Below are 27,142 nucleotides of genomic sequence, written 5' to 3' on the forward strand. Positions count from 1 at the left end.
CATTTTCAGAACAACTCTTTATAATGTCTAAGAGATAGATGTTGTTTACCCTTTTCCAGTGAACAACACCTTACCAGAAATTTCATTTGAAATTGTACAAGTGTTGGCTTCGAAATTGACCTTGTATCCCTTGTCACACAACTGGCTAATGCTTAGAATACTATGTTTTAGCCCTTCAACATATAGGACATTCTCAATAGTGGTTGAGTCTTTAGTACCAACATCTCCTCTTCAAAGAATTTTTCCTCTATTGTTGTCCCCATATGTGACATGCCCTTCAGCTTTGAGTTTTAGATTTATGAACTGAGTTATATCACCAGTCATGTGCTTTGAGCAGCCACTGTCCAGGTACCACTGGTTTTTCCTGCTGTTTTTCTGCAACAAAACACATTTAGCACATATGGTACCCCTTTAGTCTAGGGTCCAGCATGATTAATACCTTTCCTTAGGAACCCATTTGGCCAATCCTTTAGGAACAAGGTACCTCCTAGCTTTACATGTTCTAGATACATGACCAGACTTCATACAATAAAAACATGTTGCAGTATGCATTGTTTTTGAACAACTAAAAGAAGAAAAACCTGTTTTGGAAGGAACAAAAAAACTGGACAGCTTTTTCACATTACTTTTCATTCCAGGATTATATCCTAGACCATTTTTATTGAAAACAGCATTCTGTGAACCTAATAAGGTTTCAAGATTTTCTCTTCCTTTAGTGAAATTTGAAAGTGTTTTTAACAAATATTCAACTTGTTTTTCCAGCTTCTTACAATTATCACAAGTTTTAATTGATGCATGCAAACATGTTAATTCAAGGCTAACCAATTCAGTTTTAGCTTTGTGCAGTTCTTCTTCAAGAGCTTTGACCTTAGATTCAAGTACCCTATTTACTCTATTCAATCTGTTGCACATTATAGCCAACCTTTTTGCTTCATTATGTGTTTCCTTAAAAGCTATTAACAGTTGATCATAGTTTTCATAATCAGTAGAAAAATAACTTACTGAGTCAGAGTTGTATCCTTCATCATTCACCATGAAGCACAAATTTGCTTCTTCACTTTCAGTTGAGGAATTACTGGATGAGGATACATCATTTTCTTCCCATGAGATGTATGCCCTTCTACCTTTGCCTTTGTCACTCTTCTTGCTTGCTGATTTTTCTTTATTTTGATTGTTTGGACAATCAGCTTTTATATGACCTGGTTTACCACATCCAAAGCACGTGTAATTGGAAGAATTTGAATCATTAGGTTGTTTGGAGTACCTCTTTCTTTGCTGAGTTTTGTCACAGTTTTTCTTTCTAAGAAACCTGCTAAATTTTCTGGTGAGCAGACTCACGGTCTCATCATGTTCAGGATCAACTTCTTCCTCACTTGTATCATGTTCCATGGTAGTTTTCAGAGCAATTCCTTTGGCCTTCTTCTCCACAGTTTCTTGTTCTTTCAATCTTTTCAGCTTTATGTCATGCTCTATCAGCTTTCCAAAAAGTGCAGCAGTGGACATCTTGGATAAATCTTTGGATTCTGAGATTGTTGTTACCTTAGGCTGCCAGCTCCTATCAAGACATTTTAGCACCTTTATGTTGAGCTCTTCCTTGTCAAAGACTTTACCAAGGCTAGTGAGGTGATTTACAATATGTGTAAATCATTTCTGCACATCTGCAATACTTTCTTCTGATTGCATTCTGAACAGCTCGTACTCCTGAATTAGTGAGTGTTTCCTTGCCCGTTTCACATCATCAATCCCTTCATGAGTTACCTCTAGTACATCCCACATCTCCTTTGCTGAGTTACATTGAGAGACTCTAAAGAACCCATCCATATTCAGTGCAGAGGTGATGATATTCTTGGCTAATGAGTCATATTGGGCCTTCTTCTTCTCGGTTTCACTCCATTCAGATCAAGGCTTCTTTATTGTTTCATCTTTGACAACCTGCATAGGTATAAAAGGTCCACTGACCACTGCATCCCAGATTCCCATGTCAATAGACTCCATAAAGATCTTCATCCTGATTTTCCAGAAAGCATAGTTAACACCACCAAACATAGGAGGTCTATTAATAGACGAACCTTCAGCAAAAGGCATTTTAAACGAAGACATCATGCATACACTTGAGCAAAATACAAGCCCTAGCTCTTGATACCAATTGTTGGGTCTATTAGTGTCTAAGTTCAAGAGGGGAGGGGTGAATTGAGCTTATAAAATTTTCGCAAAAACACACGATTAACAGTATATCAGAGGCAAAAGAACAGATTGTTTTTACATGAAACAGATTGATTCTTCAGAGCAGTCTTAGCACAATTTGAATTTGTTCAAATTAAAATTGTAATCAACAGAGGATTATAACAGAATCAGATTAGTTGAATTTTATGAGTATGAAGAATACAACTATGCTATGAAAACAATCAAATTCATTCAACACAAGGTTTTAAAGAGAATGAATCTTTCCCAGGTTTTAATGACTAGACTATTTGTTCACAGATCAATTAAAACAACATATACAACTGCCTTGTTTATGATCAGAGAGCTTTAACAAATCAGGAAGAACAGTTTTTACTTAAACCCAGAATTAACAGATTCAATTTCAAAAGAACAGATTTAGTTCTTGACAGAAATAAGCAAAACCAGAAATGAGTGCAGGGATGAGAAGAAAAGGCACTCAAGTTTTTATACTGGTTCACTCATACAGAGCTATGTCCAGTTTCACCTTACCCCAAGGTGGAATTCACTAAAAACAGTACCAATCACTTACAAACACAGCAGTTCTTGAACACTACAAGAACAATACAATCAATGCTGAAAAACCCTATTTCAGCACACCTTGCACTCCAAGAAACCCTATCAAGGAGTGACTAACACTTACACCTTTAAAAACCAGAATAAAGGAAAGATTACACCTGAAAAGAAGATGCAAGAACTCAAAACCAGTAGTTCAATTTGCTGCAGAACTGCACCAGCACCTTCACCAAGATCAAAGGTTTCCTAGAACAAGCACACTTGAAAATCCCTTTGGAAAACCTTTCAAAAAACCTTTCAATCCTTCTTCTCACATAGAAAATGTTTGATCTCTGTCAAAAACGTAATTGCTCAGCATTCTTTCATGTGAGAGAGGCTTTTCTTTATATAGAAAACAGTTTCTAACTTCTTTTCAAAAAACAGTTGAAAAGTTGTTGTAAAAACAACAGATTCAGTTTTGAACTTAAGAGATTCATTTTGTGAAAACTGCCAACTTAGCTAACTGAAATAACTGTCTGAGTTGTACCTTTGGTGCCCTAACTAACTATCGAAAATCCTTTCAGCAAACCAAAGAATAAACCTGTTCTTTTATAGAGAAATAGATTTATTTTTGTGTAGTATCCTGATTTTAGAAGAAAACTCTAAAAAGCTTTTGGAAAAACTTTTAACCACTTCATGTGCTTGATCTAGGCTTGGTTAGGCATCTAGGATAGATCATGTACCAAAAGGCAACCTTACACAACCACAAGCCTACATACAAGATCATCTAAACCTATTACAAACTTTACAACAAACTAGCTATTTTCTACATCAAACACAAACTAACACTAGGTAGAGAAGGGGCTTCATCCATCTTCAACACTTGCAAGACTTATGATTGAGATTTTCTTACAATATTCACACCTCGTAAATATTAACTTGTAGAGCACCTGTGGTTCCATGAATTAGCTGGAAGACCTATTAGATTTTCTTCAGCTATGTACCTTTCAATCATTGAAGCTTCTGGAAGATAATGATTTTTCACATAACCTTTCAAAATTTTCATGTACTGCTCAACAGGATACATCCATCTTAAGTACTCTGCTCCACACAATTTAACTTCTCTTACCAGATGCACTACTAGATGAACCATGATGTCGAAAAAAGATGAAGGAAAAAACATCTCCAATTCACACAAGATAACAACAATTTCATCTTCAAGCTCATCTAGTTTTAATTGATCAATGACTTTACAACAGATGGAAGAGAAGAATGAGCATAAACGGGTTATGGTATGTCTAACATTTTTTTGTAAGATTCTATGAATAGCTACCGACAACAACTATTGCATCAAGATGTGGCAATCATGAGACTTCAATCCAATTAACTTCAAATCTTGCATTAACACTAGGCTCTTCACATTTGAGGAATGTCCTTGTGGCACTTTCACACCCTTTAGATATTGAGAAAAACTTATTTTTTTTATCTTTTGACATGGTGTAACAAGCTGGGGGCAAATATGTACGCTTACCCATTTCTATGGGTGCCAACTCGCCTCGTATGTTCATCTCAATCAAATCTAAATGAGCATTTAGACCATCCTTCATCTTCCCATTAATGTTAACAAGTGTACCAATTAAGCTATCACACACATTCTTCTCAACATGCATTACATTTATACAATGTCTAACTTCTAACCTTGACTAGTACGAAAGATCAAAGAAGATTGATTTTTTCTTCCAAATGTTTGTCACAAATGACTTTTTTTTCGACTTACCGAAGGTGTAGTCTATGTTATTTACCTTTTCGTAAACCTTAACACCAGTTAATGGAGTTGGTGGACTACTAGTCTCGGTGTCCTAAAGTCTTTTTTCAATATCCGATAAGGATGATGACTTCTAAGAAACCTCTGATGCCGAAGATATACTGTCTTCCTTTCATGTTTCAATTGTTGAGAAGCGGTGTCTTCTTCGCATATTGGACATGCTTTATGACCCTTAACACTATACCCTGATAAGTTACCATATGCCGGAAAGTCATTGATGATGCAAAATAACATGGCATGCATCTTGAAAGTTTCATTAGCAAATTCGTCAAGTACTTCAACTCCCTAATCCCACATTAACTTCAAATATTCAATTAGGGGACTTCGATAAGCATCTATGTCATTTCTTGGTTGTTTCAGACCATATATCATCATAGACAACATCATGTATTTTTGCTTCATGCACAATCCAGGAGGTAAGTTTTAAATAACTAGCATAATAGGTCATGAACTGATTCGTACTCATATTACCAAACGAATTCATTCCTTGTAGTTAAACCAAGTTGGATATTTCTTGATTCTTTACCAAACTTTGGAAACTCATTATCAAATTTCTTCCATTGAATAGAATCAAATGGATGTTGGTACATGCCACATTTCCTCTCATCTGCATGCCATCCAAGATTCTTAGCATCGTTCGGGCTTGCAAACAAATGCTTCATCTTTGGAATGATGGGAGATACCACATAACCTTCATTTGGGGTCCATGCTTTTCTATCTCTTCAATAGTATCATCATCTTTTTGTTTCAACTTATAACGTGAGAACCCACACCTCGGACAACTTTTCAACAATTCAAAATCTTTCCTGTATAATATACAATCATTAGGACATGCATGTATCTTTTTATACTTCATACCCATTGGACAAAGAATCTTTTTGGCATCATAATTACGATTAGGTAGACTATTTCCCTTTGGAAGCATATCCTTCAACAACTGAAGCAATTCCGTGAAGCTTTTATCAGTTCATCCATTTATTGCCTTCAAATTCATCAATCTTAACACCGCCGACAACCGTGTGAAGTTACTTGATCCAGGATACAATGGAGTCTCTGCATCGCTTGACATACTTCCATATCCATGCGCTTCTGCAAAAGACTCAGCTCCCACATCACGAATCATGCCCTCCAATCGATCATCATCTACATCATCATGTACTGCATCATCCATGTTGGACCCTACATATTCTTCAGTTACGAAAACACGTGGTAAATTTAATAATTCACCATGCCATGTCCTCCAATTGATCATCATCTACAACAAAATTCAATTCTAGCGTTTGGCGTGCCACACCTAATACTGACGACGCCACCTGGCACTGAATCGTTGCCTCCTCTCCGGTTCCTATTTCATCACCTTCGCCAAAATCGGAACTCACAGAGTCAAGAAGAACCCCTTCACCACCACCATCTTCTGAACTAGCTTTTGTATCCACCTTTGTGCAAGCGTCGTTCCACTTACTAAAAAGTCTTCTTAATTCGTGGTCCGGGAAGCACACCTCCTCTTCAAACAACACCTTACACAATATACTGTTGATACATATATCCTTCACCATACTGACCGATCCGACCACTAAAATCCTGACACGAAAAAGGGCAAACTCTAACACTTCCTTTTGTGTTGTTGCTTCATCTATCTCTACAACCTCCCCGACAAGAGCCCCTATACTAACAAAACACTGACTATTCCAAATTGGTAGAGGGATGCCTCTACAACGAACCTATGCACACCTCTTTTTAACTGCAAAAGATCCGTCCCAAGGAAAATCCGACGTAGACATACCATCAAACCATTCTTTGTTATCATCAATAAGCTTCCCAATGATACCATCGTCGTCACAAGATAACAGAACAAACCTCTCCCTGAGATTTATCAACCTAACAAGGCTAAAACCTCTCATGATAAAGCTTTCCTTGACCGACTGCAGGCAGAAAGCCTCCTTAAGACAATCAACAAAGCAACCATCTAGCCAAGAGGACGACTCCACATTAACGCTAAATTAAGTAGCTCTTGCAGACTCTTGGGAACAACTCGCTTTCTCTCTTGAGACTATCTGGACATAAGATAGCTTCTATTTCTGCTGCATCTTCAATCTCCATACGTTCGTAGGACTCTTCACTCTCTTCTTGGAGTTTCACTCTTTCCTTGACACCTCATTCCTCCGATATTTAGGTAGGTTCACTTGTAGCTTTCACGTACTTATCCAAATTGCATCCAACTTCCTTTTCAAAGCAGAAGCGTCTGCCACATCTTGAAACCTGACAAAACCAAACATCTGATTCCTTGAGTTAAGCTTTCTGGATATGAAGACATCCAAAACTCTTCCCCATCTCAGAAAAACTTTCCACATTTCCCTTTTAAAGAAATGATCAGGAAAGTTAATGAAGAAAAACGAAATATCCACCATTGCCCTGCACAGTTCTCTCAGTAGAGACACTCTACCTCACCTGTTTCTCTCTCTTTAATTATATTTGGAATGTGCTGATGCATTGAATGCATCAAGTTGTTAATTCGTAAACAAGTATTTTCTTTTTCACATATCAGTTGATAGAAAATGTGTATTCTAGACACTTGAGTCCTTATAAAAATTATATTAAAATGATGCGAGAAGTATCACTATTCAAAGAGCAAAAAGGAGGTAACAAAGTTATTGATCAATTAAAATTAGTATGCATAGGAATACAGCTACTCGGTCTCAAGAACAATTTCTTTTTTTCGGTAACATAATAAATAGATAAAAGCATTTCACGTTACTCTAACCCTTTTTAATACAAAACAACTCAATATTAATTAAGAACACCCTACTTCTAACAACTATGCAGAAAAAACTGCATTCGTATAGAAAAAATACAAAAAATCCTCCATAGGAACCTACTTAACAAATCAACTCTAAAACTAATATAAAGTATACTTTAACTTAACTTCTACCCCCATAAAACCGGCTCATAAGGTTGGGGTTTGCACCCACTTATATACAATGAAATGTTTTCATCTTTAGTCGATGTGAGATCTCCAACACAAACTAACAGAAAAATATCCCCCTCATACACAACACATTAAGAACATCTCAACCCTTTAAACACAATATGTCAATACTAAGACGTTCAAAACAGCAACACAACAACGAACACATTAACAACATATTCATATTCACCTCAAGAAAACGAATCTGAATTGGTTAAGGTGGAATTTATATGCAGAGCAGTACCAGTTTTGAGTACAACAGCAGTGCTGGAACTAGGGGTGGTCATGGATTGGATTTTTCAAAATCCAATCTATATCCAATCCAAATCCAAATAAATGGACTGGATTTAAAATCCATATCCATTTTAACTAGAACAAATTTATTTGGATTTTTCTTAAATCCATTTAAAGTGGATAATCCACTTTCTTAATTAGATTAAATCCACTTTGTCAAATACATTAAATCCATTTTGATATGGACACAAACTAACTTGGCTTGAACTGGACCTAATCCGACTCAACTTGGATGCGGATCGACGCGGACCAACTTGGTTCAACATCGACCTGGGCCCGGACCACTCGATATCGGCTCGGTCTCGAACAAATCGACATCGGCCCGGGCCCAGACGACCCAAAATCGACCTGAGCCCGGACGACTCAACATCGACTCGGGCCTGGACAACTCGACATCATCCCGGGCCCGACAACTCAACATCGGCCCAGGCCTAGACGACTCGACATCGATCGGCCCCTCTTGGCTCGACACGGCCCGAGCCCAGATGACAAGACATCAGGCCCAGGACCAGACAACTCGACATCAGCCAGGATCCGTACGACTCAACATCGGTACGAGCCCGTACGACTTAACATCGGCCCAAGCTCGTACAACTCGACATCGACCCAGGCCCGTACGACTTGACATCAATCTGGGCCCGTACGACTCAACATCAATCCGACACCATACAACTCGACATCGGCCCAGGCTCGTACGACTTGACTTCAACTCGGGCCCGTACAACTCGACATCGACTTGGGCCCATACAACTCGACATCGACCCAGGCCCGTACGACTTGAGATCGGTCCAGGCCTGTACGACTCGACATCGGCATAGGCCCGTACAACTCGACATCGACCCGGGCCCGTACGACTCGACATCAACCCGGGCCCGTACGAGTTAACATCGGCCCGGGCCCGTATGAGTTAACATCGGCCCGGGCGTGTACGACTCGACATCGGCCCGGGCCCGTACGACTCGACATCGGCCCGGGCCCGTACGACTTTACATAAGCCCGAGCCCGTACGACTTAACATCAGTTGAGGCCCGTACGACTCGACATCAGCCTGGGACCGTACGATTCGACATCAGCCCGGGCCTGTACGACTCGAGATCGGTCCTGGCCCGTTCGACTCTACATCGGCCCGGGTCCGTACGACTTGACATCAGCTCGCGCCCGTACGACTTGACATCGACCCGGGCCCGTACGACCCGAGATTTGCCCAGGCCCGTACGACTCGACATCGGCCCGGGTCCGTACGACTCGACATCGGCTCGGGCCCATACGACTCAACATCGGCCCGTGCCTGTTCGACTCTTCATCGGCTTGGGTCTGTACAACTTGACATCAGCCGGGCCCGTACGACTCGACATAGGTCCGGGCCCGTACGACTCGGCATCAGCTCGGGCCCGTACGACTCGACATTGGCCCGGGCCCATACGACTTGACATCAGCCCCGACCCGTACGACTCGACATCGGCCCCGACCTGTACGACTCGACATCGGCTTGGGCCCGTACGACTCGAGATCGACCCGGGCCCGTGCGACTCGAGATTGGTCAGGGCCCGTACAACTCGAGATCGGCCCGGACCCGACACTCGACTTCGGCCCGGACCCGAATGACTCAACATCGGTTCGGGCTTGCTCTGCTCGACATCAACCTGGATTGTCTTGGCTCAACTTGGATCGGGCCAAGTCAAAACCCAACCCAAAATGTGATTTGGATAATCCAAAAATGTATCCAATCCATATCTAATCCATATCCAATTAAATGGATTGGATTTAAAATCCAAAAATATGGATTTTGATTTAAGATAAATCCATGGATTAAAACTAATATGGATTTGGATCATTATAAATTGGATTTTGTAATTTGGATTTTTTGCCCACCCTTAACTTGATGCAAACACAACACAAATATAAAACACAACACAAATATAAAGGAGCAGGGTGACACTGGAAAATTATTCAACTTTTGTTTGCAATCTTTACCTTCAACGTAGATTGCACATATTTTGCGTCTGGAAAATTATCTCCATCATTAGTATAAATGTAGGGTCTATAACTTTTTATCTCATTTATAAGGAGGCACCCTTTAAGGTGTAAGAGTATTCCTAGTCTATAGGTGATTATGGTTTTTTATATTTATTTTTTATGATAAAAAAATCATTAAATATTTTTAATGTAATTTTAAATTAGTTATCTATTATAATTTTTTCCAGATTTTCTTTTACTTCAATAAACATTTATATATTATATTCTATTTTGCTCTATTATCATAATCAATTTTATTTTTTATATTAATTAAATTAAAAAATATGATTGAAAAGAAAAGCAATCCAACACTGCTTAATTAGTGCAATCTGTGGAGTTAATTTATGAGAGTCATGTTTCCATATATTGAACAGTTTGCGTTGCTAGGGATAGCTATTGAAATAGAAGATGAACAACATTCAACTTGTGAATAAGAAAATAAACAAATTTATAGCACCAAGTAATTGGACCTTTTCTGTTTGTTTTTCTTTAAAAATTATAAATATAAATCTTTTGTTATTCAAAATGTTTTGATATTAGATATTCATTGGGGCTCCAACAGATAAACTTCTGCAGCAATGACAGAATCTCATTCAAGCTGCTTCAATGAAATATTATTAACTTTGAACACAACGAACATATATCTGGGAATAGAACAGAAAAAAATAGTAGAATTTTAACAAAAGACACATAAAAGTAATAGACTCAATCTGTATTTCACAAATCGTTTTGTTGTTTTTCCAAGTACTTCCAAATCATATCACATGTCATCTCCTCATATTAACGGATAATCTATCAGCTCAAACTTTAAATTTGGTTTATATTTTGTTGCATAACCAATCACACATTTTACATAGTCATCATCTTCAATCTTTACAGAACGATAAAAAATTCTTCAATCTTTCATTGTTACTGGACAACGGTAACACAATTCAACCATGTATGATTAGCAGCAAATGAACAGATTTAAAATGGCTTGTTTGAGAGCTGATACTGTCAATGTATTCTTCACTTCAAGGTATCCACTAATTTTACCCGTAAATACTGATGACATCAGCTCGTGACTGATGAAGAACCCATTCTCTGCAATGAAACGGAAGCAAAAATTAACTGTATGCTTCGTGCATAACTACTTCTTCAAGACTAAAACCAAATAGCAGTTACAAACAAAAAATGTACTTACGAGACACGAAGTAAATGATTCAATTTGAAATAGTGATGTAGCAATGAAATGAGCACCCAAAACAAAGAAAGGGTTTTAGAGAGGAAGAAAGAAGAGAAAGTGATCTAGCTACCGACATATATCAGATGAAGTGAATGGTAACCTTCAAACATATATATAACTTGAAGCATCGTGGGTTCAGATTATATACCTGTTTATTGGCTCCATGCATATCTTTTGTTCGTAACATAACATTTATTAAGTAATGTTATAGATATGATTTAGGTTGATATAAAGTAATAAGCATCACCGAAATTTCACGTTTTTGAATAATTAAACTTTAATCTGATATATAGAAAGGCATGAATGTAGGGAAGGGAATCCCATGCAAGCAGCAGCACAGCAAATATTTTTAAAAATTAAAGGAAGAGGCAATTACTAAAGCATACCTCTCAAGGATTGAACTCAAGAAAATGTATATCTGTAAATATGTTTGCTTCAGAGAAAATATTGAAGTCTTTTGATTTTGTTCCATGCATTAATAAGCACCAAAGAACTTAAGATGTCTTGAGAGAAAGCTTTCATCAGAAAATTTTATGGCCATATGTAAAAGCATTTTGGATTCCAATGTCTGAGTTTTGGAGGCTGTCAGATAAGGTTTTCTGCCTTCTTGGCATTTGGAATGCCCTTCCAACGATAAATAATTACATTCAACTAGTTTAAAAGTAAAACAAAATAAATAAATAAAAAATTGATGAAAATGCAAAGCAACAAATAATATTGGTAAAAATTTCAAGTTAATTTGCTTTAAATTCAAAATTATTCACTCCTGTAAAATATTATTATAATTTATTGCTAAGAATAAAAAAAAAAATGTAACCTCAAAAATGTCGAACTTTGATGGTACGATTATAAATTTCTAAATTTAAATCACTGAGAAAACTAAAAAGAAAAAGGTTATTTGCAAAAAGATATAATTTTAAAAGTTTACATTGTTTATATCTGATTGAAAGTGATAGGGTTTATTATTAAATTTAGACTATTTACTTGTTTCCCATTTGTCACTTTGTCTTCATTTTATTCTTACAAGCCTTTATGTTTTGAGTATGATATATAATGTGATAAATTGGTTATTATTTTTAGTCTGTATGATTTTAGTCTTCCAAAATTTTTTTAAATACATAAATTTTCATAAAATTTCTAACTAGAAAATACCCGATTAAGGTTTTGGGTGCATTGGTACAGAAGTTTTTTTTTTTTTTTTATCTTGAAGAATTATTTTGTTGCATTATAGTTGGAAATAGAAAATGCATTTTCAAAATGCATCTCGAACAATAATACTTTTGTTAAAGTGAAATTGGAACCTTAATACGATTTCTGGGTCACCATCGTTACATCACATCTTATGGAATGTCTTGTTTAAGTCAAATTAGTATAAAATTTACAAGTTATATAAACTTATTAAGTATGAATTGAATTAATTGTATTGTGTTATTACTTTAATCAACTATATTTTTGTATTGTTTAATTTAAAATCATATTATATTATTATTTTAAGTCTTATTATAGTTTAGTTCATTTAATTTTTTCTTGATATTTAATATATTGTATTGGTAAACCTATCATGATTATATCATATATATAAAATAAATGTCATGATTAATTAAATGTAATCATACTATATTTTATAATGAATGTGATCCAAACATGTGACTAATTATTTGTAATTATAATTTTATAAATCATATTATAAAAGGATTAACCTTTATCTTTTATATTAGTTATAATATATTTCATACTTTCATCATATGATTTTCAAAAATCCAACTATAATTCATTAGTTACATAGTTAAACCATGAAATTTAACAATGCATCATGTGACAGTACATATAATGTTAACAATGCATGTGACAGTACATATAATGATAATCATAATGTCTAATAATTTACTAGCCATAACTTAGAATAGTTTGTAAAAACAAAATAGACATGAAATAAATAAGTACACTTTCAAATTAAAAACACATGAATCTAATTTAAAGTACTAAATACACAAAAACAAGTTTCACATCAACAACATGAGTTTGTAGTATAAAAGTAGATATTAAAAAATAATTTTTCTGAATAATATGCTGATAAAAAGTGTAGCTATCTCTTCCACAATTATGCTTCTCTTTTTACCTGTCTACAAAAATGGCATGGTTTAGGAGATGAATAAAAAAAGTATTGTATTAATGAAATAGTTAGAGATAAAAACAATATATTAAATGAAAGTAGCTTGTTAACTATAATATATTATAAAAAAATCATAATATATAATACAAATTCATGATATAAGTTAAAAGTTGTTCAGCTACAAATATAGTGACAAAAATATCATTTGACTGGAACACATATAAAAAATTAAATATTAATTAGAAGAAGAATTTGCAATATAAATGTTCCTACAAAGCTAGGAGCTTGCAAAACACTTATTCTTGTTGCGGTCTTCTCGTCTCTCTGATATCTCGGATGATCAAGTCAGTTAGAGAGTTCAGTATCAGAGGAGTACGGAGTGAATAGTTACCTCGAGTGTTGTGTCTCTCCCTCTATTTTACACTACTATGAATGAGCTCTGACTATTGTGGGCCTGCACTTGAGTCCAGTTGAAGGCCCAATTGCACCTTAATCATGCTTTGCGCTTAATCTGTTTATTTTCGTCTAATTACGTGTTTGGCTGTTAACTTTGTCGACTAGTCAGCTTCTCAGTCATTCGGTTGTACAATAATTATCTAAACTTTTTTTGACACAATTAATTTAACATGAAAGATGAAACCTGTTCTATCAGTCTCACAGCTCAGCCCTTGGTCCAGCAAATATGAGATTGTGAAAGAAAGGGAAGACGAAAGGAGGCGTCAAGTGAAGTTTTAACAATTTAGGTTAAATTTATATAGGCAAATATGAGGATTCACTTTGGAATTTTTTTTATTTAATTACTTTTATTAAATAATACTAAGTTAAATTATTGGAAGGTGCAGATAAATTATGACATAACATTTTTTTAAAATATGTATAAATATACAAACAAACATTAGTATAAAATATGTGTAAATATATGAATAACTTTTTAATATTATTAGTATAAAATAAAGAAAACTTTATTAAAAAAAATTGTCAATTTAGTCAAATAAATGTTTCATATTAAATTAAATGATAATGATGGTGCAAAAAATGTATTCAATTATTTGCAGCAGAAGAACCGTTTGATAGAGAATATTAATATACACATTTGAGTTCTCTCAATTTACATCTTACACTATATTTAAAAGTGTTTTTTTTATCAGCAACAATATTTTATAAGTAAACCTTTGACAAATAGAAAATGTGAGATGAAAATAGTGAATGAAAATAGTGAATGAAAACTGTGAGAGATGTATGGATGGAGAAGTGAAAAGTATCAACTTTTATGTGATTGGGTTAAACTTTTAACAAATTATGAAATAATATTTTTTTAATATATAGAAATATTTATCACTTTTTGAAATTAGAATAAAATAAACAAAAGAAATTCAAGAAAAATTATCTCCTCAGTTAGAAGTTTCATTTTCAAATTTTCACGTGGTTGACTACTTAATTTGTTTGTCATAAAAAAATTAATAAATATATATATATGACAATTTTCTTTAAAAAGTTTTTAATGTTTATGTTGTTATTATTATGTTGAGACTACTTGTTTAAGACTACTTGTTTAAGATTATAATCTTTTGTTATTGTTTGTCTTTGTGTGGTAATCTTGGTATGTGTAAATTTGGATTTCTTTAGTTTGATCTTAGTCTCTTTTTAAGTTTTTGGAAGTCAAAATCAGGGTATCAGTGAAGATATCCAACGGTCAAATTAGCTTTGGTTCAAGTAGAAACTCGAAGAAAATTTAAATATACGTTAATAATTGTATAAATTATACTTGTCATTACTTTGGGTATCCTATATTTATATTACTCTTTATGAGCTTATACATGTACTAGGATATGCAAAAATATTTTCTAATAATAGTTTTTGATATTGTTTTAGGTGTAATACTTGGTAATTGTGTTTTGGTTAATTATCTTGAGATAATGTGTTTTGTATATTGGGAGTTTGATGGATATGTTTCGAGGTTGTACACAATTTATATTATCAAGACTATCTCAACGACTCAAAACATCTTCGATTTAATATGAAATATCGGTGTCGAGGACTTCTCGACATTCTGGAGGCTTCTCGGTTCCAATAATACACATGTCCCTTATACTCGAATTTGACTTTATGAACAATCATGAAAGAAAAATGACTTTTCTTTACCAGGATCCTTTTTGTACCATGTGGTGTGTGGTATACTAGCCCCTAGACTCGAGTATTTGAAAGTGTACGAAGAGTTTATAAAGGTTTGTATAGTCCTTGAGAGTCACACTTGTCAGAGATTGTCAAGGGTCATGAGATCGTAGTCGCTAAATGTGAAACGGTCTGGTGGTCAAGGGGTCGCAACTCTAACACCTTCACTTGTCGAGGGTCATGTGTGTTAGGAATGTGAGAGGTTGCGAGGTCGTACCTATTCAAACTAGAGCAATCTAATGGTTGGGGAGTCATGGCATTTTGATTGATGTTTCTTGCCTCTTGGTATCTATAAATAGTGGTCTCCTTGGACCATTACTTCCACTTCTTTTTCTTTGCTCTTGTTCGTATAATCATTGATTTGAGATACCTAAGAGTTTTCTCACCAGGGTAAATCATGTCTTTCTTTCCTCTTCTAGTAGTTTGTCTTTTATGTTTTTTATAGAGTCTGATAACCTTGAAAAACGAGTATTTTTGGGATGATGTAGAGTTAGTTTGTTTATTAGGTGAGAGTTCCCTAAGTTCTAGCAAGACTCCCCAAGTTTATCGAGAGAGGTTTCTGGTGAAGGGGAGACCAGTGATCGGAATGCTCCAATGAATTTGAAGGTTGAGGATATTGAGGAGCATTCCGAGAACGATCCTCCTCCGAGTAGTGAGTATGAGTTGGTGGATTCTAGTGTTCAGGAATATTTTTATAAGTATATGTTATCGTCTTAATTGTAGTCTTTTGCCAATAGTGTAGATATCCCAGAATTTGAGATTCTAGATGGGATAATTGCTCTCAGTCAAGTGAGAAGGTTTTCCATGGACGAGAAGATTCATCTTCTATTTTTTTTCACTTTTATTTGTGTCTAATAATGGAAAATCATCTACGGTTCCACTAAATAAGTTTACAATGGGAATGTTTTGTGTCTTAAACATAACACCCACCCAAACTTCATCCAAATAGTTAGCCATCTTTTCAAGCTTTTCAGGTTTTGTGTTCGATTTTGTGCTTGAAGGCTACACCTCAAGTGTTTATTCACTTTTAGAGTACAAGGCCAAAAGATTGGGTAGGGTGTCTATCTTTAATCATTCAACCGAGGACTTGCCTTCTCGCCTTCTTTACTTCTTCGTATATAACATTTTAAGGGTGTTTTTTTTTTAAATCCTTATCAAGAAACAAAGTCGGTCCTACTTCTATAACAACGATGCTCCTAAGTTTTCACTTTACTAGACTAAGGATCCCGTAAGATATCGTGTATGGTTGGGGTCTTTAATGACTAGTGAGGACTTGGAGATTTTTTTTGTGTTGGATCAATTACCTCGTAAAACTCCTATATGGAAACTCCTCGACACATATTTATCGCAATTGTCGTCCTCATGATATTGACAATATGTTCATTGTTTTCAAGAAATGTTTATGATTTTCACTCGAATTAATTCTTCCGTTAATCCTCAGGGTAGCAAAATATATTCCAGGGAGCTTCGTCTCAATTGGCAAGGTAAAATTTTCTAGAAGGGAAAGGTCTCCCCTGACCCTTTATAGGTTGATCCTCTTGTCGACCTTTGACCTCCCTCTAATACAAAAAGCACCAAAAGGACACGGGTAAGTCTTCGCGGAATTTTTTTGTAAGGACCTTATTTGGTTGGTCTCCATAAAGCGCGTGTTGGGCTAATGAGGCGGTTGCAAGCTCTATCGTGACTTTCAAACTTAGCAGAGGATTCTCATTAGTTTGAACTATTGCGAGAGATAAATGTAATTGTCAGGTAGTCAAGATGAGCTTCATGACACATTCATGGAGTTTTCTTCTCGGACTCTTCTTCTAAAAAAAATGATGGGGTCAGAATTGAAGAAGAAAAAGGATAGCTCGAAGCCAACTCAGTGATGGCTAACAAAAACAAATAGTTGGAGGACCAAGCTACTCAGCTGAAAGCCGACGAGGTTTATTATCCGATTCTAAGATTAAGTTTTCTTGTAGTGAGTTATAATATTGAAAGTAGTTGTGCCTCAAGCACTTGCTTCATGGATGCACCTGCAAATAATTTTTTTTGTCCAATGTTCGACTCCTAAACGATATGAGACTATTGGATGCACCAAAACAAATCCATAAACCGAGAGCTAATGGATCGATGATTCTTCTTTGGAACCTTTGTGATATATTCCATACATCAAACTAAATAGATATCATATTCATGGAATACAATTCACTTTCAAGATGCCTTGGTGGTGAAATGATAGACACGCAAGACTCAAAATCTCGTGCTAAAGAGCGTGGAGGTTCGAATCCTCTTCAAGGCGTAATATTGAGCTCTCTTATTGACCTATTGCCGATACTAAGTAGCAGCAAAAAATTTGTATCCATTTTTCATGATATTATGCATGGGTAAGATATTTTATGGCGAATTCGTTAGATTCCATTGTGTGATAAGTAAGATTCTGGGTAATTGTTCCCATAATCTTCTTTTGTTCGAAGAAATGACTCATCGAAATAATGAGTTACTATTGATATCAAGACATTTGAGATCGCTTGGAACCACATTTTTTCATTCTCATAAACGACATCAATGTTCTAACTCAAGTCTATTAAGATAACATCATCAAGTCTAATATGAAAATTGAAGCAAATTTCCCAACTCACTATTCTTCATTTTATTTCCTAACATATAACCATTTACTATTCACATGTGAGAATTCGGTCTTTCGGAAGTCGAATTCTAACCTATTTTTTTAGTATGAAAATCCTCTTCGAATTTAGTTTCTGGATGATCGAATTTTCGATGCAATTTTAAATTTTTATATATTATTTTTAATTTTCCCTCTATATTTTTAATTTAACATTTCAACCTAAAATTTTTAAAATCATATAAAAAAATTAATTTACCGATAACAAAAAGCATCCACAAAAGTTTAATTTACTTCTATTTTTAAAAGTTTAACAAAATTATATTCAACATTACATAATTTAATATTTTTCCTTTCATAAATTATTTAAAAAAAATTATCTCTATTTTTAATTAAAATTTTCACAACATTTTTTATATATAATTTTTTTTAACATTTATTTTATTGTTCCACTCTCACTCACTATAAAGAAAAAAAAACCAGAATTCCCTCTGAAAATCTCTCCACCATAGAATTTATTATGGGTGAAGTTTTAGATGTGAAAATTGAAAACTAGATGTCTAAAAAAACAGAACTTGAATATTTTTCAAGAACCTAGGGGGGTGGAATTGTTTATCAAAAGATTTTCGCAAAGATTGGATAAGAATGAAGTTTTAACAACAATCACAAAAGAAGAAATCAAGGAAGCGAATCAAACAAGGTAATTGAAACTATTTGCAGAATTTCAATCAGTTGAAACTATGTTTTAACCAGTTGTTTATGACAGCAACAATAACAAAATTAAATCAAGCAGTTTATAAACACACACTCAAAGCCACAAAGAGGTGATCTTGAAACCATAAGAACACTCACCCTCTTGGCCTTCACACAACCTTAGTCAGAACACCCTTTGACTTTTACAGGTTTACACACCTTTTACAAGTTTAGAAAAGAACAATTACAAGAAAGGAACAGATTACACCTGGTAATACAGGAATCACAGAGCTCCTTAGATCAGATCTTGAACCAATGCACAACTACTTAGCAATCTAGCAAAACTTTTGATTTGAATCTCTTCTAAAAAACAGTTTCAATCTCACTATCTTGTGTATTTGAAATACAAAGAGAAATCATATTTATAGCTCTTAAAACTAGCCGTTCTAGACAGTCAATCATGAGACAAAATAGTTTTAATTCAACTGAAAACAAATTTAACAGGTTTTTGAAAAGTTGTTATGAAATGTGACAATCAACCAATTGAAATGTCGTTTTAACCGGTTAAATTGGTTATGACAGTTAGTCAACCAAGTCAAAAATAGTTTTGAAAACCTTCAATCAAGCTAAGTGTAAAACAATCGATTATATTGTGATTTCAATCAGTTGTTTTTCTCTTTGCTTAGAAAAACATTTTTCTCTTTTAAAACAAATTGATTTAGCTTTGTGCATAGGACAAGAATGATTTGTACAAGAATTCTAAACACCTTAAAACTAAGCTTCCTGTAAGAATTAATGGCTTAAACAAGAGGGGGGGGGGGTGAATTGTTCATCAAAAGATTTTCACAAAGATTGAATAAGAATAAAGCTTTATCACAATTCACAGATTAAGCAATCAAGGAAAGCAATCAAACAATGATTAAGAAACTGTTTGCAGAATTTCAATCGGTTGAAACTTCGTTTTAACCGGTTGTTTATAGTAGCAGCAAAAGCAGAATTAAAACAAACAATTTATAAGGAGTGAGAGAGAGAGATATTTGCTTAGCCAATTTTATATTGGTTCACTCAATCCTTGAGTTACATCCAGTTCCCAGAATAACCACTGGGTTCCACTTGTAATCACTCACAAATTACAATTTTCACAACCACAAAGAGGTGATCTTGAAACCACAAGAACCACTCACCCTCTTTGCAAACACACACCTTTATCCAGAACAACCTCTGATTTTACAGGATTTTCCACACTTTACAAATTTATGAAATAACAAATACAAGAATTATGAAAGGAACAAATTACACCTGAGTTTACAGGAATCAGAAAGTTCTTATGATCAGACCTTGAACCAGTGCACAACTATTCAACTATTCTCTTGCCTGGATAGCGATCGTGTAAGTTCCCCTTTGATTCTTCAAGCTACTCTCATAGCATTTTTGTGTCGTCTTCTGATCAGACTTTATGGTAATCACCCCTCCTTTAGGAGAAGGCAACTTCATCTTCATATGGGCTGTCAAGGCTACTGCACCCAACTTGTTCAGGGAAGGTCGCCCCAAAAGCAAGTTGTAAGCAGAAGACGTGTTAACAACGATGTACCTGATAGTGATCGTCCTGGTTGTGCTTTCATCGGAGAAGGTTGTCCTCAACTCAACATACACTCGTACTTCTACCTGATCTCCCGCGAAGCCGGCCAAACACCCGTTGTATGGCCTCAACTGGTTAGGAGATAACTGCAAACTGGTGAACGTTCCCCAAAATATCACATCAGCCGAGCTCCTTTGATCCATTAAGACTTTATGCACCATCCTCCCTACAGTGACGACATATATCACCACCGGATCATCCTCATGAGGAACCACTCCAGGTCAGAACTCGTGAAGCAAAAAGTGGGCTTCAGAGGATGATCAGGCCTCCTCGTATCCAGGGACATCACAACTCGCGTGTATCCTTTACTTCTCATCAAGCTTTCACTTCTATGTAAAAATTTACACAAACAGTAATCAAATCTATCTAAAAAAGAAAGTGCTAAAGCCTTAATTTTTGGCATGAAATAAATAAAATACGTGACACAAAGACAATTAAGAAATTCAATTAACATGATAAAACAAGTTATTATCACACTTATCATGCATCCATTAACATAATTTGTATGTGAGTTTGAGTTGTTTAGACTGAAATCAGAATGAATATAAAAGGGAGATTTGGTTTAGTAAGTGTGTATTGAGATTGATTGGATTAGTATATTAAGGACTACATGGAACTTACTAAAAACCATTCAAAATTGAATCTACTAAAATACATTAGAATGAAATGGGATGGGAAGCTTCATGCACTCTACGTCACATCAACATTTTTAGTTTTATCTTTCATAAACACGGTGACAGAAAGAAATAAAATGAAATGTTGTGGAAATATTCAAACAAATTTACTAGACCGTCTACTAATACGAACAAATAAGAAACCATAACGGAGAAATCTGTAAGAATAACTAGATGGTTAAGAAAAAAAAGTTAGGAAAAAATTAACGTGGCTCAATTGAAGTGTTAACAAACTTCAATCTACATTTATGGTTAGAAATTCACTGTTAATATATATTACAACTATAAGTTTATCTTAATGAACACTCAATTCTCCGTTAGTTGAAACTGTTGACAAAAGGTCCTATTTTTACAAAAATAACCATCATAATTAATTTGTAAATCATGCCTAAACTACTGAAAAAGTCACGTGAGAAATACTTTCACAAATAAACTCGAAACATCACGAAGGTGGTCTCTATTATGAGAGAGAAATGAAATTACAGTCTAAAAGTCTAAAATAAAAAAGGTTGTCTGATACTATCAAAGCCTAAAGATAGACACATTAAATAAGACAGACGAACTAGTAAAAAAAGATGGTCTTGTACCTTCAGACATTCTTGAACTATCAGATGAATTATTTTATCACATAGTCTAGAAAATATTAACAAGATTTTACTAAATTAATGTTTAAAAAATTTAAAAGACTAAGATGGACATTTAAAGAAAAAGTTAATAAATAAAAGTGAGCATAAAAATAAGTTAAAAAACTAAAAAGTAAAGTCTAACCAAAAATATATGTGGCATGTTAGTAACCATGTACATGACCATGGGAAGGGAACTTCGCTGGCAGTTTTATTGTGGAAACGTCGTTTTCACATAACTTTAACTTTAACTTTGCGTTTGCACTTAGAGATCCAATTGCTATTTGACATAATATCTTTAACATTAATTTGGTCTAAATCATATATATTTTGTAATTTTTGTGATGACTATTTTTTCCCTTTTACGTCACAATTTAATTGAATAAAACTTATTAAAAACACTTAATTGAAAAAAATAAAAAATAAATAAGAAGTTATCTATTACTTAAAATTTATAAATGAAACATGTATGCTATATCAGATTTGAAGATGTTCCTCATAAGTCTTATAATAGACAATGATATCTATGAATATAATTATAAAATGATATAAGATTGGACAAAAATCTATTCATATGACTCATAAATACTACAGGAGCATTAATCACACCAAAACCAAAAGACATCATCTCTTGATATTCATAATGTCCATATCTTACCCAAAAATAATTTTATGTACGTCTTCTACTTTTATTCTAATTTGGTGATATACTAACCTTATATCTATTTTAGAAAATATAACATTCATCTCAATTGGTCTATATTTTATGCTTGGGAGAGGATATTTATTCCTAATGGTAAACTTGTTTAACTATCGGTGATCTATACAAAATCTAAAGGCATTATTTTATTAGTGAAGAGAAAGATGAAAGCTCTATTATACAAACAAAGATTTATTTTGAGAACTAGAAATGAAGTCTTGAATCAAAGAAAAAATTGGAGAGGACAACTCAAGAAGAAAAATTAAAGAACATAAACATGTAATAAATATAGAAATGTAATCAATATAGAAGAAAGTCTCCTATATGAAAAACATAGCTTGAGAAGAAGCATATGTTAGAATAACTTGTTTGGATGTTAGAATAAGCTATTATAGGTTACAATAAAAGACCATAAATTTACTTTTTCATATTCACTATCTTCCATTATTTTTTTCTATTCCATTTTTTCATGTTATTTGTGTTCTTTCTAAGCTTTCATGTACATCTCCCGCCTCTTAAACCTGACAAGAATCACAAAAATCAAAAGGATCAACTCGGCTACACCCTATAACTTCAGTCACACCCTTGTGTTTCTCTAAGAAAATAAAGAAACCTCACCCTTCTTCTCCCAACTACAGGTCACAACCTTAAACCTTTTAACCACAAAAAATCACCTATCAAATTCATGAAGCCTTGTTCCAGCACTTCCTTTAAAGGTTTGCAACAAAGCCCCTATGAACAGAAAATATAACTTTTATTTCACTGTTACTTTTCATATGATAATACAATCTCTCTAAATAGTCTTACAATAAACTTTTCAAATTCTACCTTCTCCCTCATCAAACCTAAACTATAATTACATTTGAAATCATAGTATAAACGACATTCAAAACTATAATTAAAGGTAATAATTATTGACCCATTCAAATTTCTAAATAAAACTGATGGCGACTTTGAGTTTAATGGTTTAATGCTTACAAATTCCCCCCTTAAACTCAAACCTTTCATATTCTTCATTCAGATTAATGTTTTGGATTAGAAGCAATTTCAGTTTTCTTCACTGCACCAATCCATGCAGAATTTTGAATTGAATTACTTTTAATTTTCCAAACAAAAACTTCTCCACTTTCACCTTTTGAATTAAAAAGATTTAAGAACATAATTATTATACCATATATCCTTTTTTAGATAATGCCCCAAATCAAAACCACTATTTTCAAGGGAATTTGAAAACTTATAAGGGGCTTCTAATTTGGACAGTAATTCATTCACCTTTTCTTTTTGTGCCAAAAGCAACAAATGGAGTTCTTCTACTTGATTGACTCTTCTTTCTTTTTCTTTCTCCATACCAACATATTTTTCTTCCAATTTTGTAAACCTTCTTTCCAGGTTATAAAATTGTTTCAACACTCCGCAATTGAGATACCAAGACACTCCTTTCATTCAAAAGATTATGCTTTTCATTAGTCAATAAATTGCACAATTCTTCCAAGCTACTTGATTTTTCCCTTAAACCTTCAAGCTCATTTTTTTTCATCACAAAGGGACTTCTTTGGTAATGTACTCTTTAAGTTGAGTTTGAACATCCGGTTCTTCGCCATTTCCACGTTTGCAAGCTCTCGTTCATTTTTGTCCTTCAAGTGTAAAATCTGGTCTTTCATATAAACTGAACAACCTTTCTCCAAAAATTGTTCCATACTGAGAATATTACTCTTTAAGTTGGGTACATAAAAAACATCCTCCATTGTACCTTATTTCCGTCCTTTTGGGAAAAAACATATTTTTCCTCGACCTTTGATTGGAACTTTTGTTGAGTCTCCAAAAGACACATGTCCATCTTCTATCTCTTGTATATCAAGAAATAAGTGTTTGTGCCCACACATATGATTACTAACACCCGTGTCTAGATACCATATCATGTCACTATCTAGAGTGACGTCTTCATTGTCCATCATGAGAATTCCTTCATCTTTTGTCTCATCTTCCTCCACTAAATTTGCATTTTCTTCCACTCTTTTCTTGGCATAACACTCATTTGTATTGTATCCATATTTTTCGCAATTGTAACATTCAACATTTTAACGATGTGACCGACCACCACGATCACGACCTCGTCCACACCAGTTTTGTTGGTTCATTTGTCCCCTCTCTTCATTGTTGTTTCCATGACCACCACCTCCGTGTCCATATCTATTCCTTGGTTATGTTGCAAGTACATCACCTTGTCTTCCTTGATGGCCATCTTTGAGTGTAAGGATTCCTCCAAGCCTTCTTGCTTCTTTTTCTTCTTTCGTTGTTCATGTGCTTCAAGAGAATCCGTGAGATCATCAATGGTCATCTCTTCCAAGTTTCTTGACTCCTCGGTTGCACATACAACATTTTCAAAGTCATCGTTCAATGACCGAAGAACCTTCTCCATGACCCTTACATCCATGAGAGTTTCTCCATTGCGTTTAAGTTGATTGGCTACCGTTTGCACACGAGTGATATAACTAGATACATCTTCTGAATCCTTCATCTTCATGGACTTCAACTCACCTCGTAGAGTTTGAAGACGCATTTGTTTAACTCGGATTGCACCCCTGAACACCTTTTCCAAGATGTCCCATGCTTCCTTTGAAGTGGATGCACCAACAATCTTCTCAAAGATTGCCTCATCAATAGCTCTATACATCATATGTACAAAGATGCCTTATCTTTCGATCGTGTCTCTTTCAACACTTTGTACTGAGCCTTCGAGTAACCAGTGGTATTTTCTGGTTCTTCAAAACCTTTTTGAACCACCTCCCAAAAATCTTGAGATCCTGTAAGATCTTTCATTTAGATGCTCCAATTGAGCCTTCGAGTAACCAATGGTATTTTCTGGTTCTTGAAAACCTTTTTGAACCACCTCCCAAAAATCTTGAGATCCCATAAGGGCTTTCATTTGGATGCTCCAATTGTCATAATTGGTCATCCTTGCTAACTGAGGAAGGGACATATTATTGGTGAACAGAGAATATAACTTTTATTTCACTGCTACTTTTCATATGATAATACAATCTCTCTAAATAGTCTTACAATAAACTTTTCAAATTCTACCTTCTCTCTCATAAAACCTATACTATAAATTATATTTAAAATCATAGTATAAATGACATTCAAAACTAGAAATAAAGGTAATAATTATTGACCCATTCAAATTTCTAAATAAAACTGATGACAACTTTGAGTTTAATGCTTACAACCCCACAAAGAAACGTCCAAAGAATTCAAAGACAACCCATAACTACCACCTTTCATTTCCATAACTTCCTAAAATTCTTAACCTTTGTTCTTCTCTAAACCTCCCGAGGTTTCCTTATCCCTTCAAACTTGGGCAACCCAAAATATTCTATCCAAAAACAACCTAGAAAAGCACAAAGACTCACCTTTTTGGAATTTTAATGTATTGTGAGTTGTGCTACACTTTGAGGCTTGGAGTGAACATTCCTTAGCACATTTGGGAGCCTAAGTGGATTCTCATAAAAAGACATATATAACAAGTTTATGAGTTTTTAGCTTAAAAATCACTTTATCTACTTTGATTAATATTGTGTTTGAGTTATGTCAAAAACTAAAAAAATATATTTTAAATTGGACATCTCATAAATATGTATTGTCAGTGTTGTACAATGTGCAATATATTGCAAACACACGAACATAATTGAAGAGGCGTGTTTGAGATTCATTGGTAACATATTCCGAACTTTACCACAAGAAAGTGTTTGGCCTTTTGGGATGAAGTTGTTGAATCGCAAAGTTGCCTGAGTTCAACGAGGTGGCGATAGCTTAAGGTGGCTTGTGTCCATTATCCCACGTTGAGATTCTATTCAACACTTCAGAGAGGTCTGGTGATAGAATCTGCAGAATTCTGCTCAACATGTTGATTTCTTTCACTACTCCAAGCTGCAATATGTTGAATAAACTTTAAATGTTAGTTTGTGGGTTTTAAAATTAGAAGTTACTAGAATATTATAGAATGAGGGTTTGGATAGGTGAAAGGTCAAAAGTTGTAAGTGGGTTTTTAATTATGTTGTTAGTGGGATTTTAAGGTCATAATGTAGATCTTTCTAGAAAAGTTTCTTAAAGCCTATAAAAAGGATGCTCTCTCATTTGTAAGACGCAACCACAGAAAGAAATACAATAGAGAGAATTACAAAGAAGAGTGTTTCTTTTAGAGAGAATTTAAGTGTGAGTGAGTGTCTGTTTTTTTCAATTTGGTATCAGAGCCAATGGCGAATGTGACGGGTCAAATACCGCTACCACGATTAACGAAGGCGACCAGATATGACAACTGGAGCATTCAAATGAAAGCTCTTCTCGGTTCTCAGGATTCATGGGAGGTGGTCGAAGAAGGTTTTAAAGAACCAAGGCGTTGAAAGAGACGCGATCGAAAGATAAGGCAGCTTTGTACATGTTGTATAGAGCTGTTGATGAGGCAATTTTTGAGAAGATTGCTGGTGCGTCCACTTCAAAGGAAGCATGGGACATATTGGAGAAGGTGTTCAAAGGAGCTGACCGAGTTAAGCAAGTGCGTCTACAAACTCTGCGTGGCGAGTTGGAGAACATGAAGATGATGGAGTCAGAAAGTGTATCTAACTACATCACGCGTGTACAGGCTGTGGTGAATCAACTCAACCGAAACGGTGAAACTCTGACCGATGCACGAGTTGTGGAGAAAATTTTGAGAACATTAACAGACAATTTTGAGAGTATTGTGTGCGCGATAGAAGAGTCAAAGGACCTTGCGACGCTCACAGTCGACGAGGTCGCCGGTTCTCTCGAGGCACACGAGCAACGAAAGAAGAAGAAGAAGGAGGAAACACTCGAACAAGCACTTCAAACCAAGGCGTCAATCAAAG

At 34.8% G+C, this 27,142-nt stretch overlaps 2 protein-coding genes across 2 annotated transcripts; both read right to left on the bottom strand.

Annotated features, from left to right (window-relative positions):
* Positions 1 to 19,985: 19,985 nt before the first annotated feature.
* LOC137808060 (uncharacterized) lies at positions 19,986 to 20,405 on the bottom strand. Its single transcript, XM_068608970.1, has one exon. The coding sequence runs from the start codon at positions 20,403 to 20,405 to the stop codon at positions 19,986 to 19,988; it is 420 nt and encodes a 139-aa protein (XP_068465071.1).
* Positions 20,406 to 24,393: 3,988 nt separating this feature from the next.
* LOC137808070 (uncharacterized) lies at positions 24,394 to 24,933 on the bottom strand. Its single transcript, XM_068608980.1, has one exon. It carries the CDS (start codon positions 24,931 to 24,933, stop codon positions 24,394 to 24,396), a length of 540 nt encoding a protein of 179 aa, XP_068465081.1.
* Positions 24,934 to 27,142: the final 2,209 nt, after the last annotated feature.

Source organism: Phaseolus vulgaris, chromosome 11 (assembly GCF_000499845.2).
Source record: "Phaseolus vulgaris cultivar G19833 chromosome 11, P. vulgaris v2.0, whole genome shotgun sequence".
In the NCBI taxonomy this organism is placed as follows: Eukaryota; Viridiplantae; Streptophyta; class Magnoliopsida; order Fabales; family Fabaceae; genus Phaseolus; species Phaseolus vulgaris.

Bases quoted from the DNA above. Each gene is read 5' to 3' on its own strand.
- LOC137808060 (XM_068608970.1), bottom strand. From the start codon at position 20,405: ATGGATCAAAGGAGCTCGGCTGATGTGATATTTTGGGGAACGTTCACC.
- LOC137808070 (XM_068608980.1), bottom strand. From the start codon at position 24,933: ATGTATAGAGCTATTGATGAGGCAATCTTTGAGAAGATTGTTGGTGCA.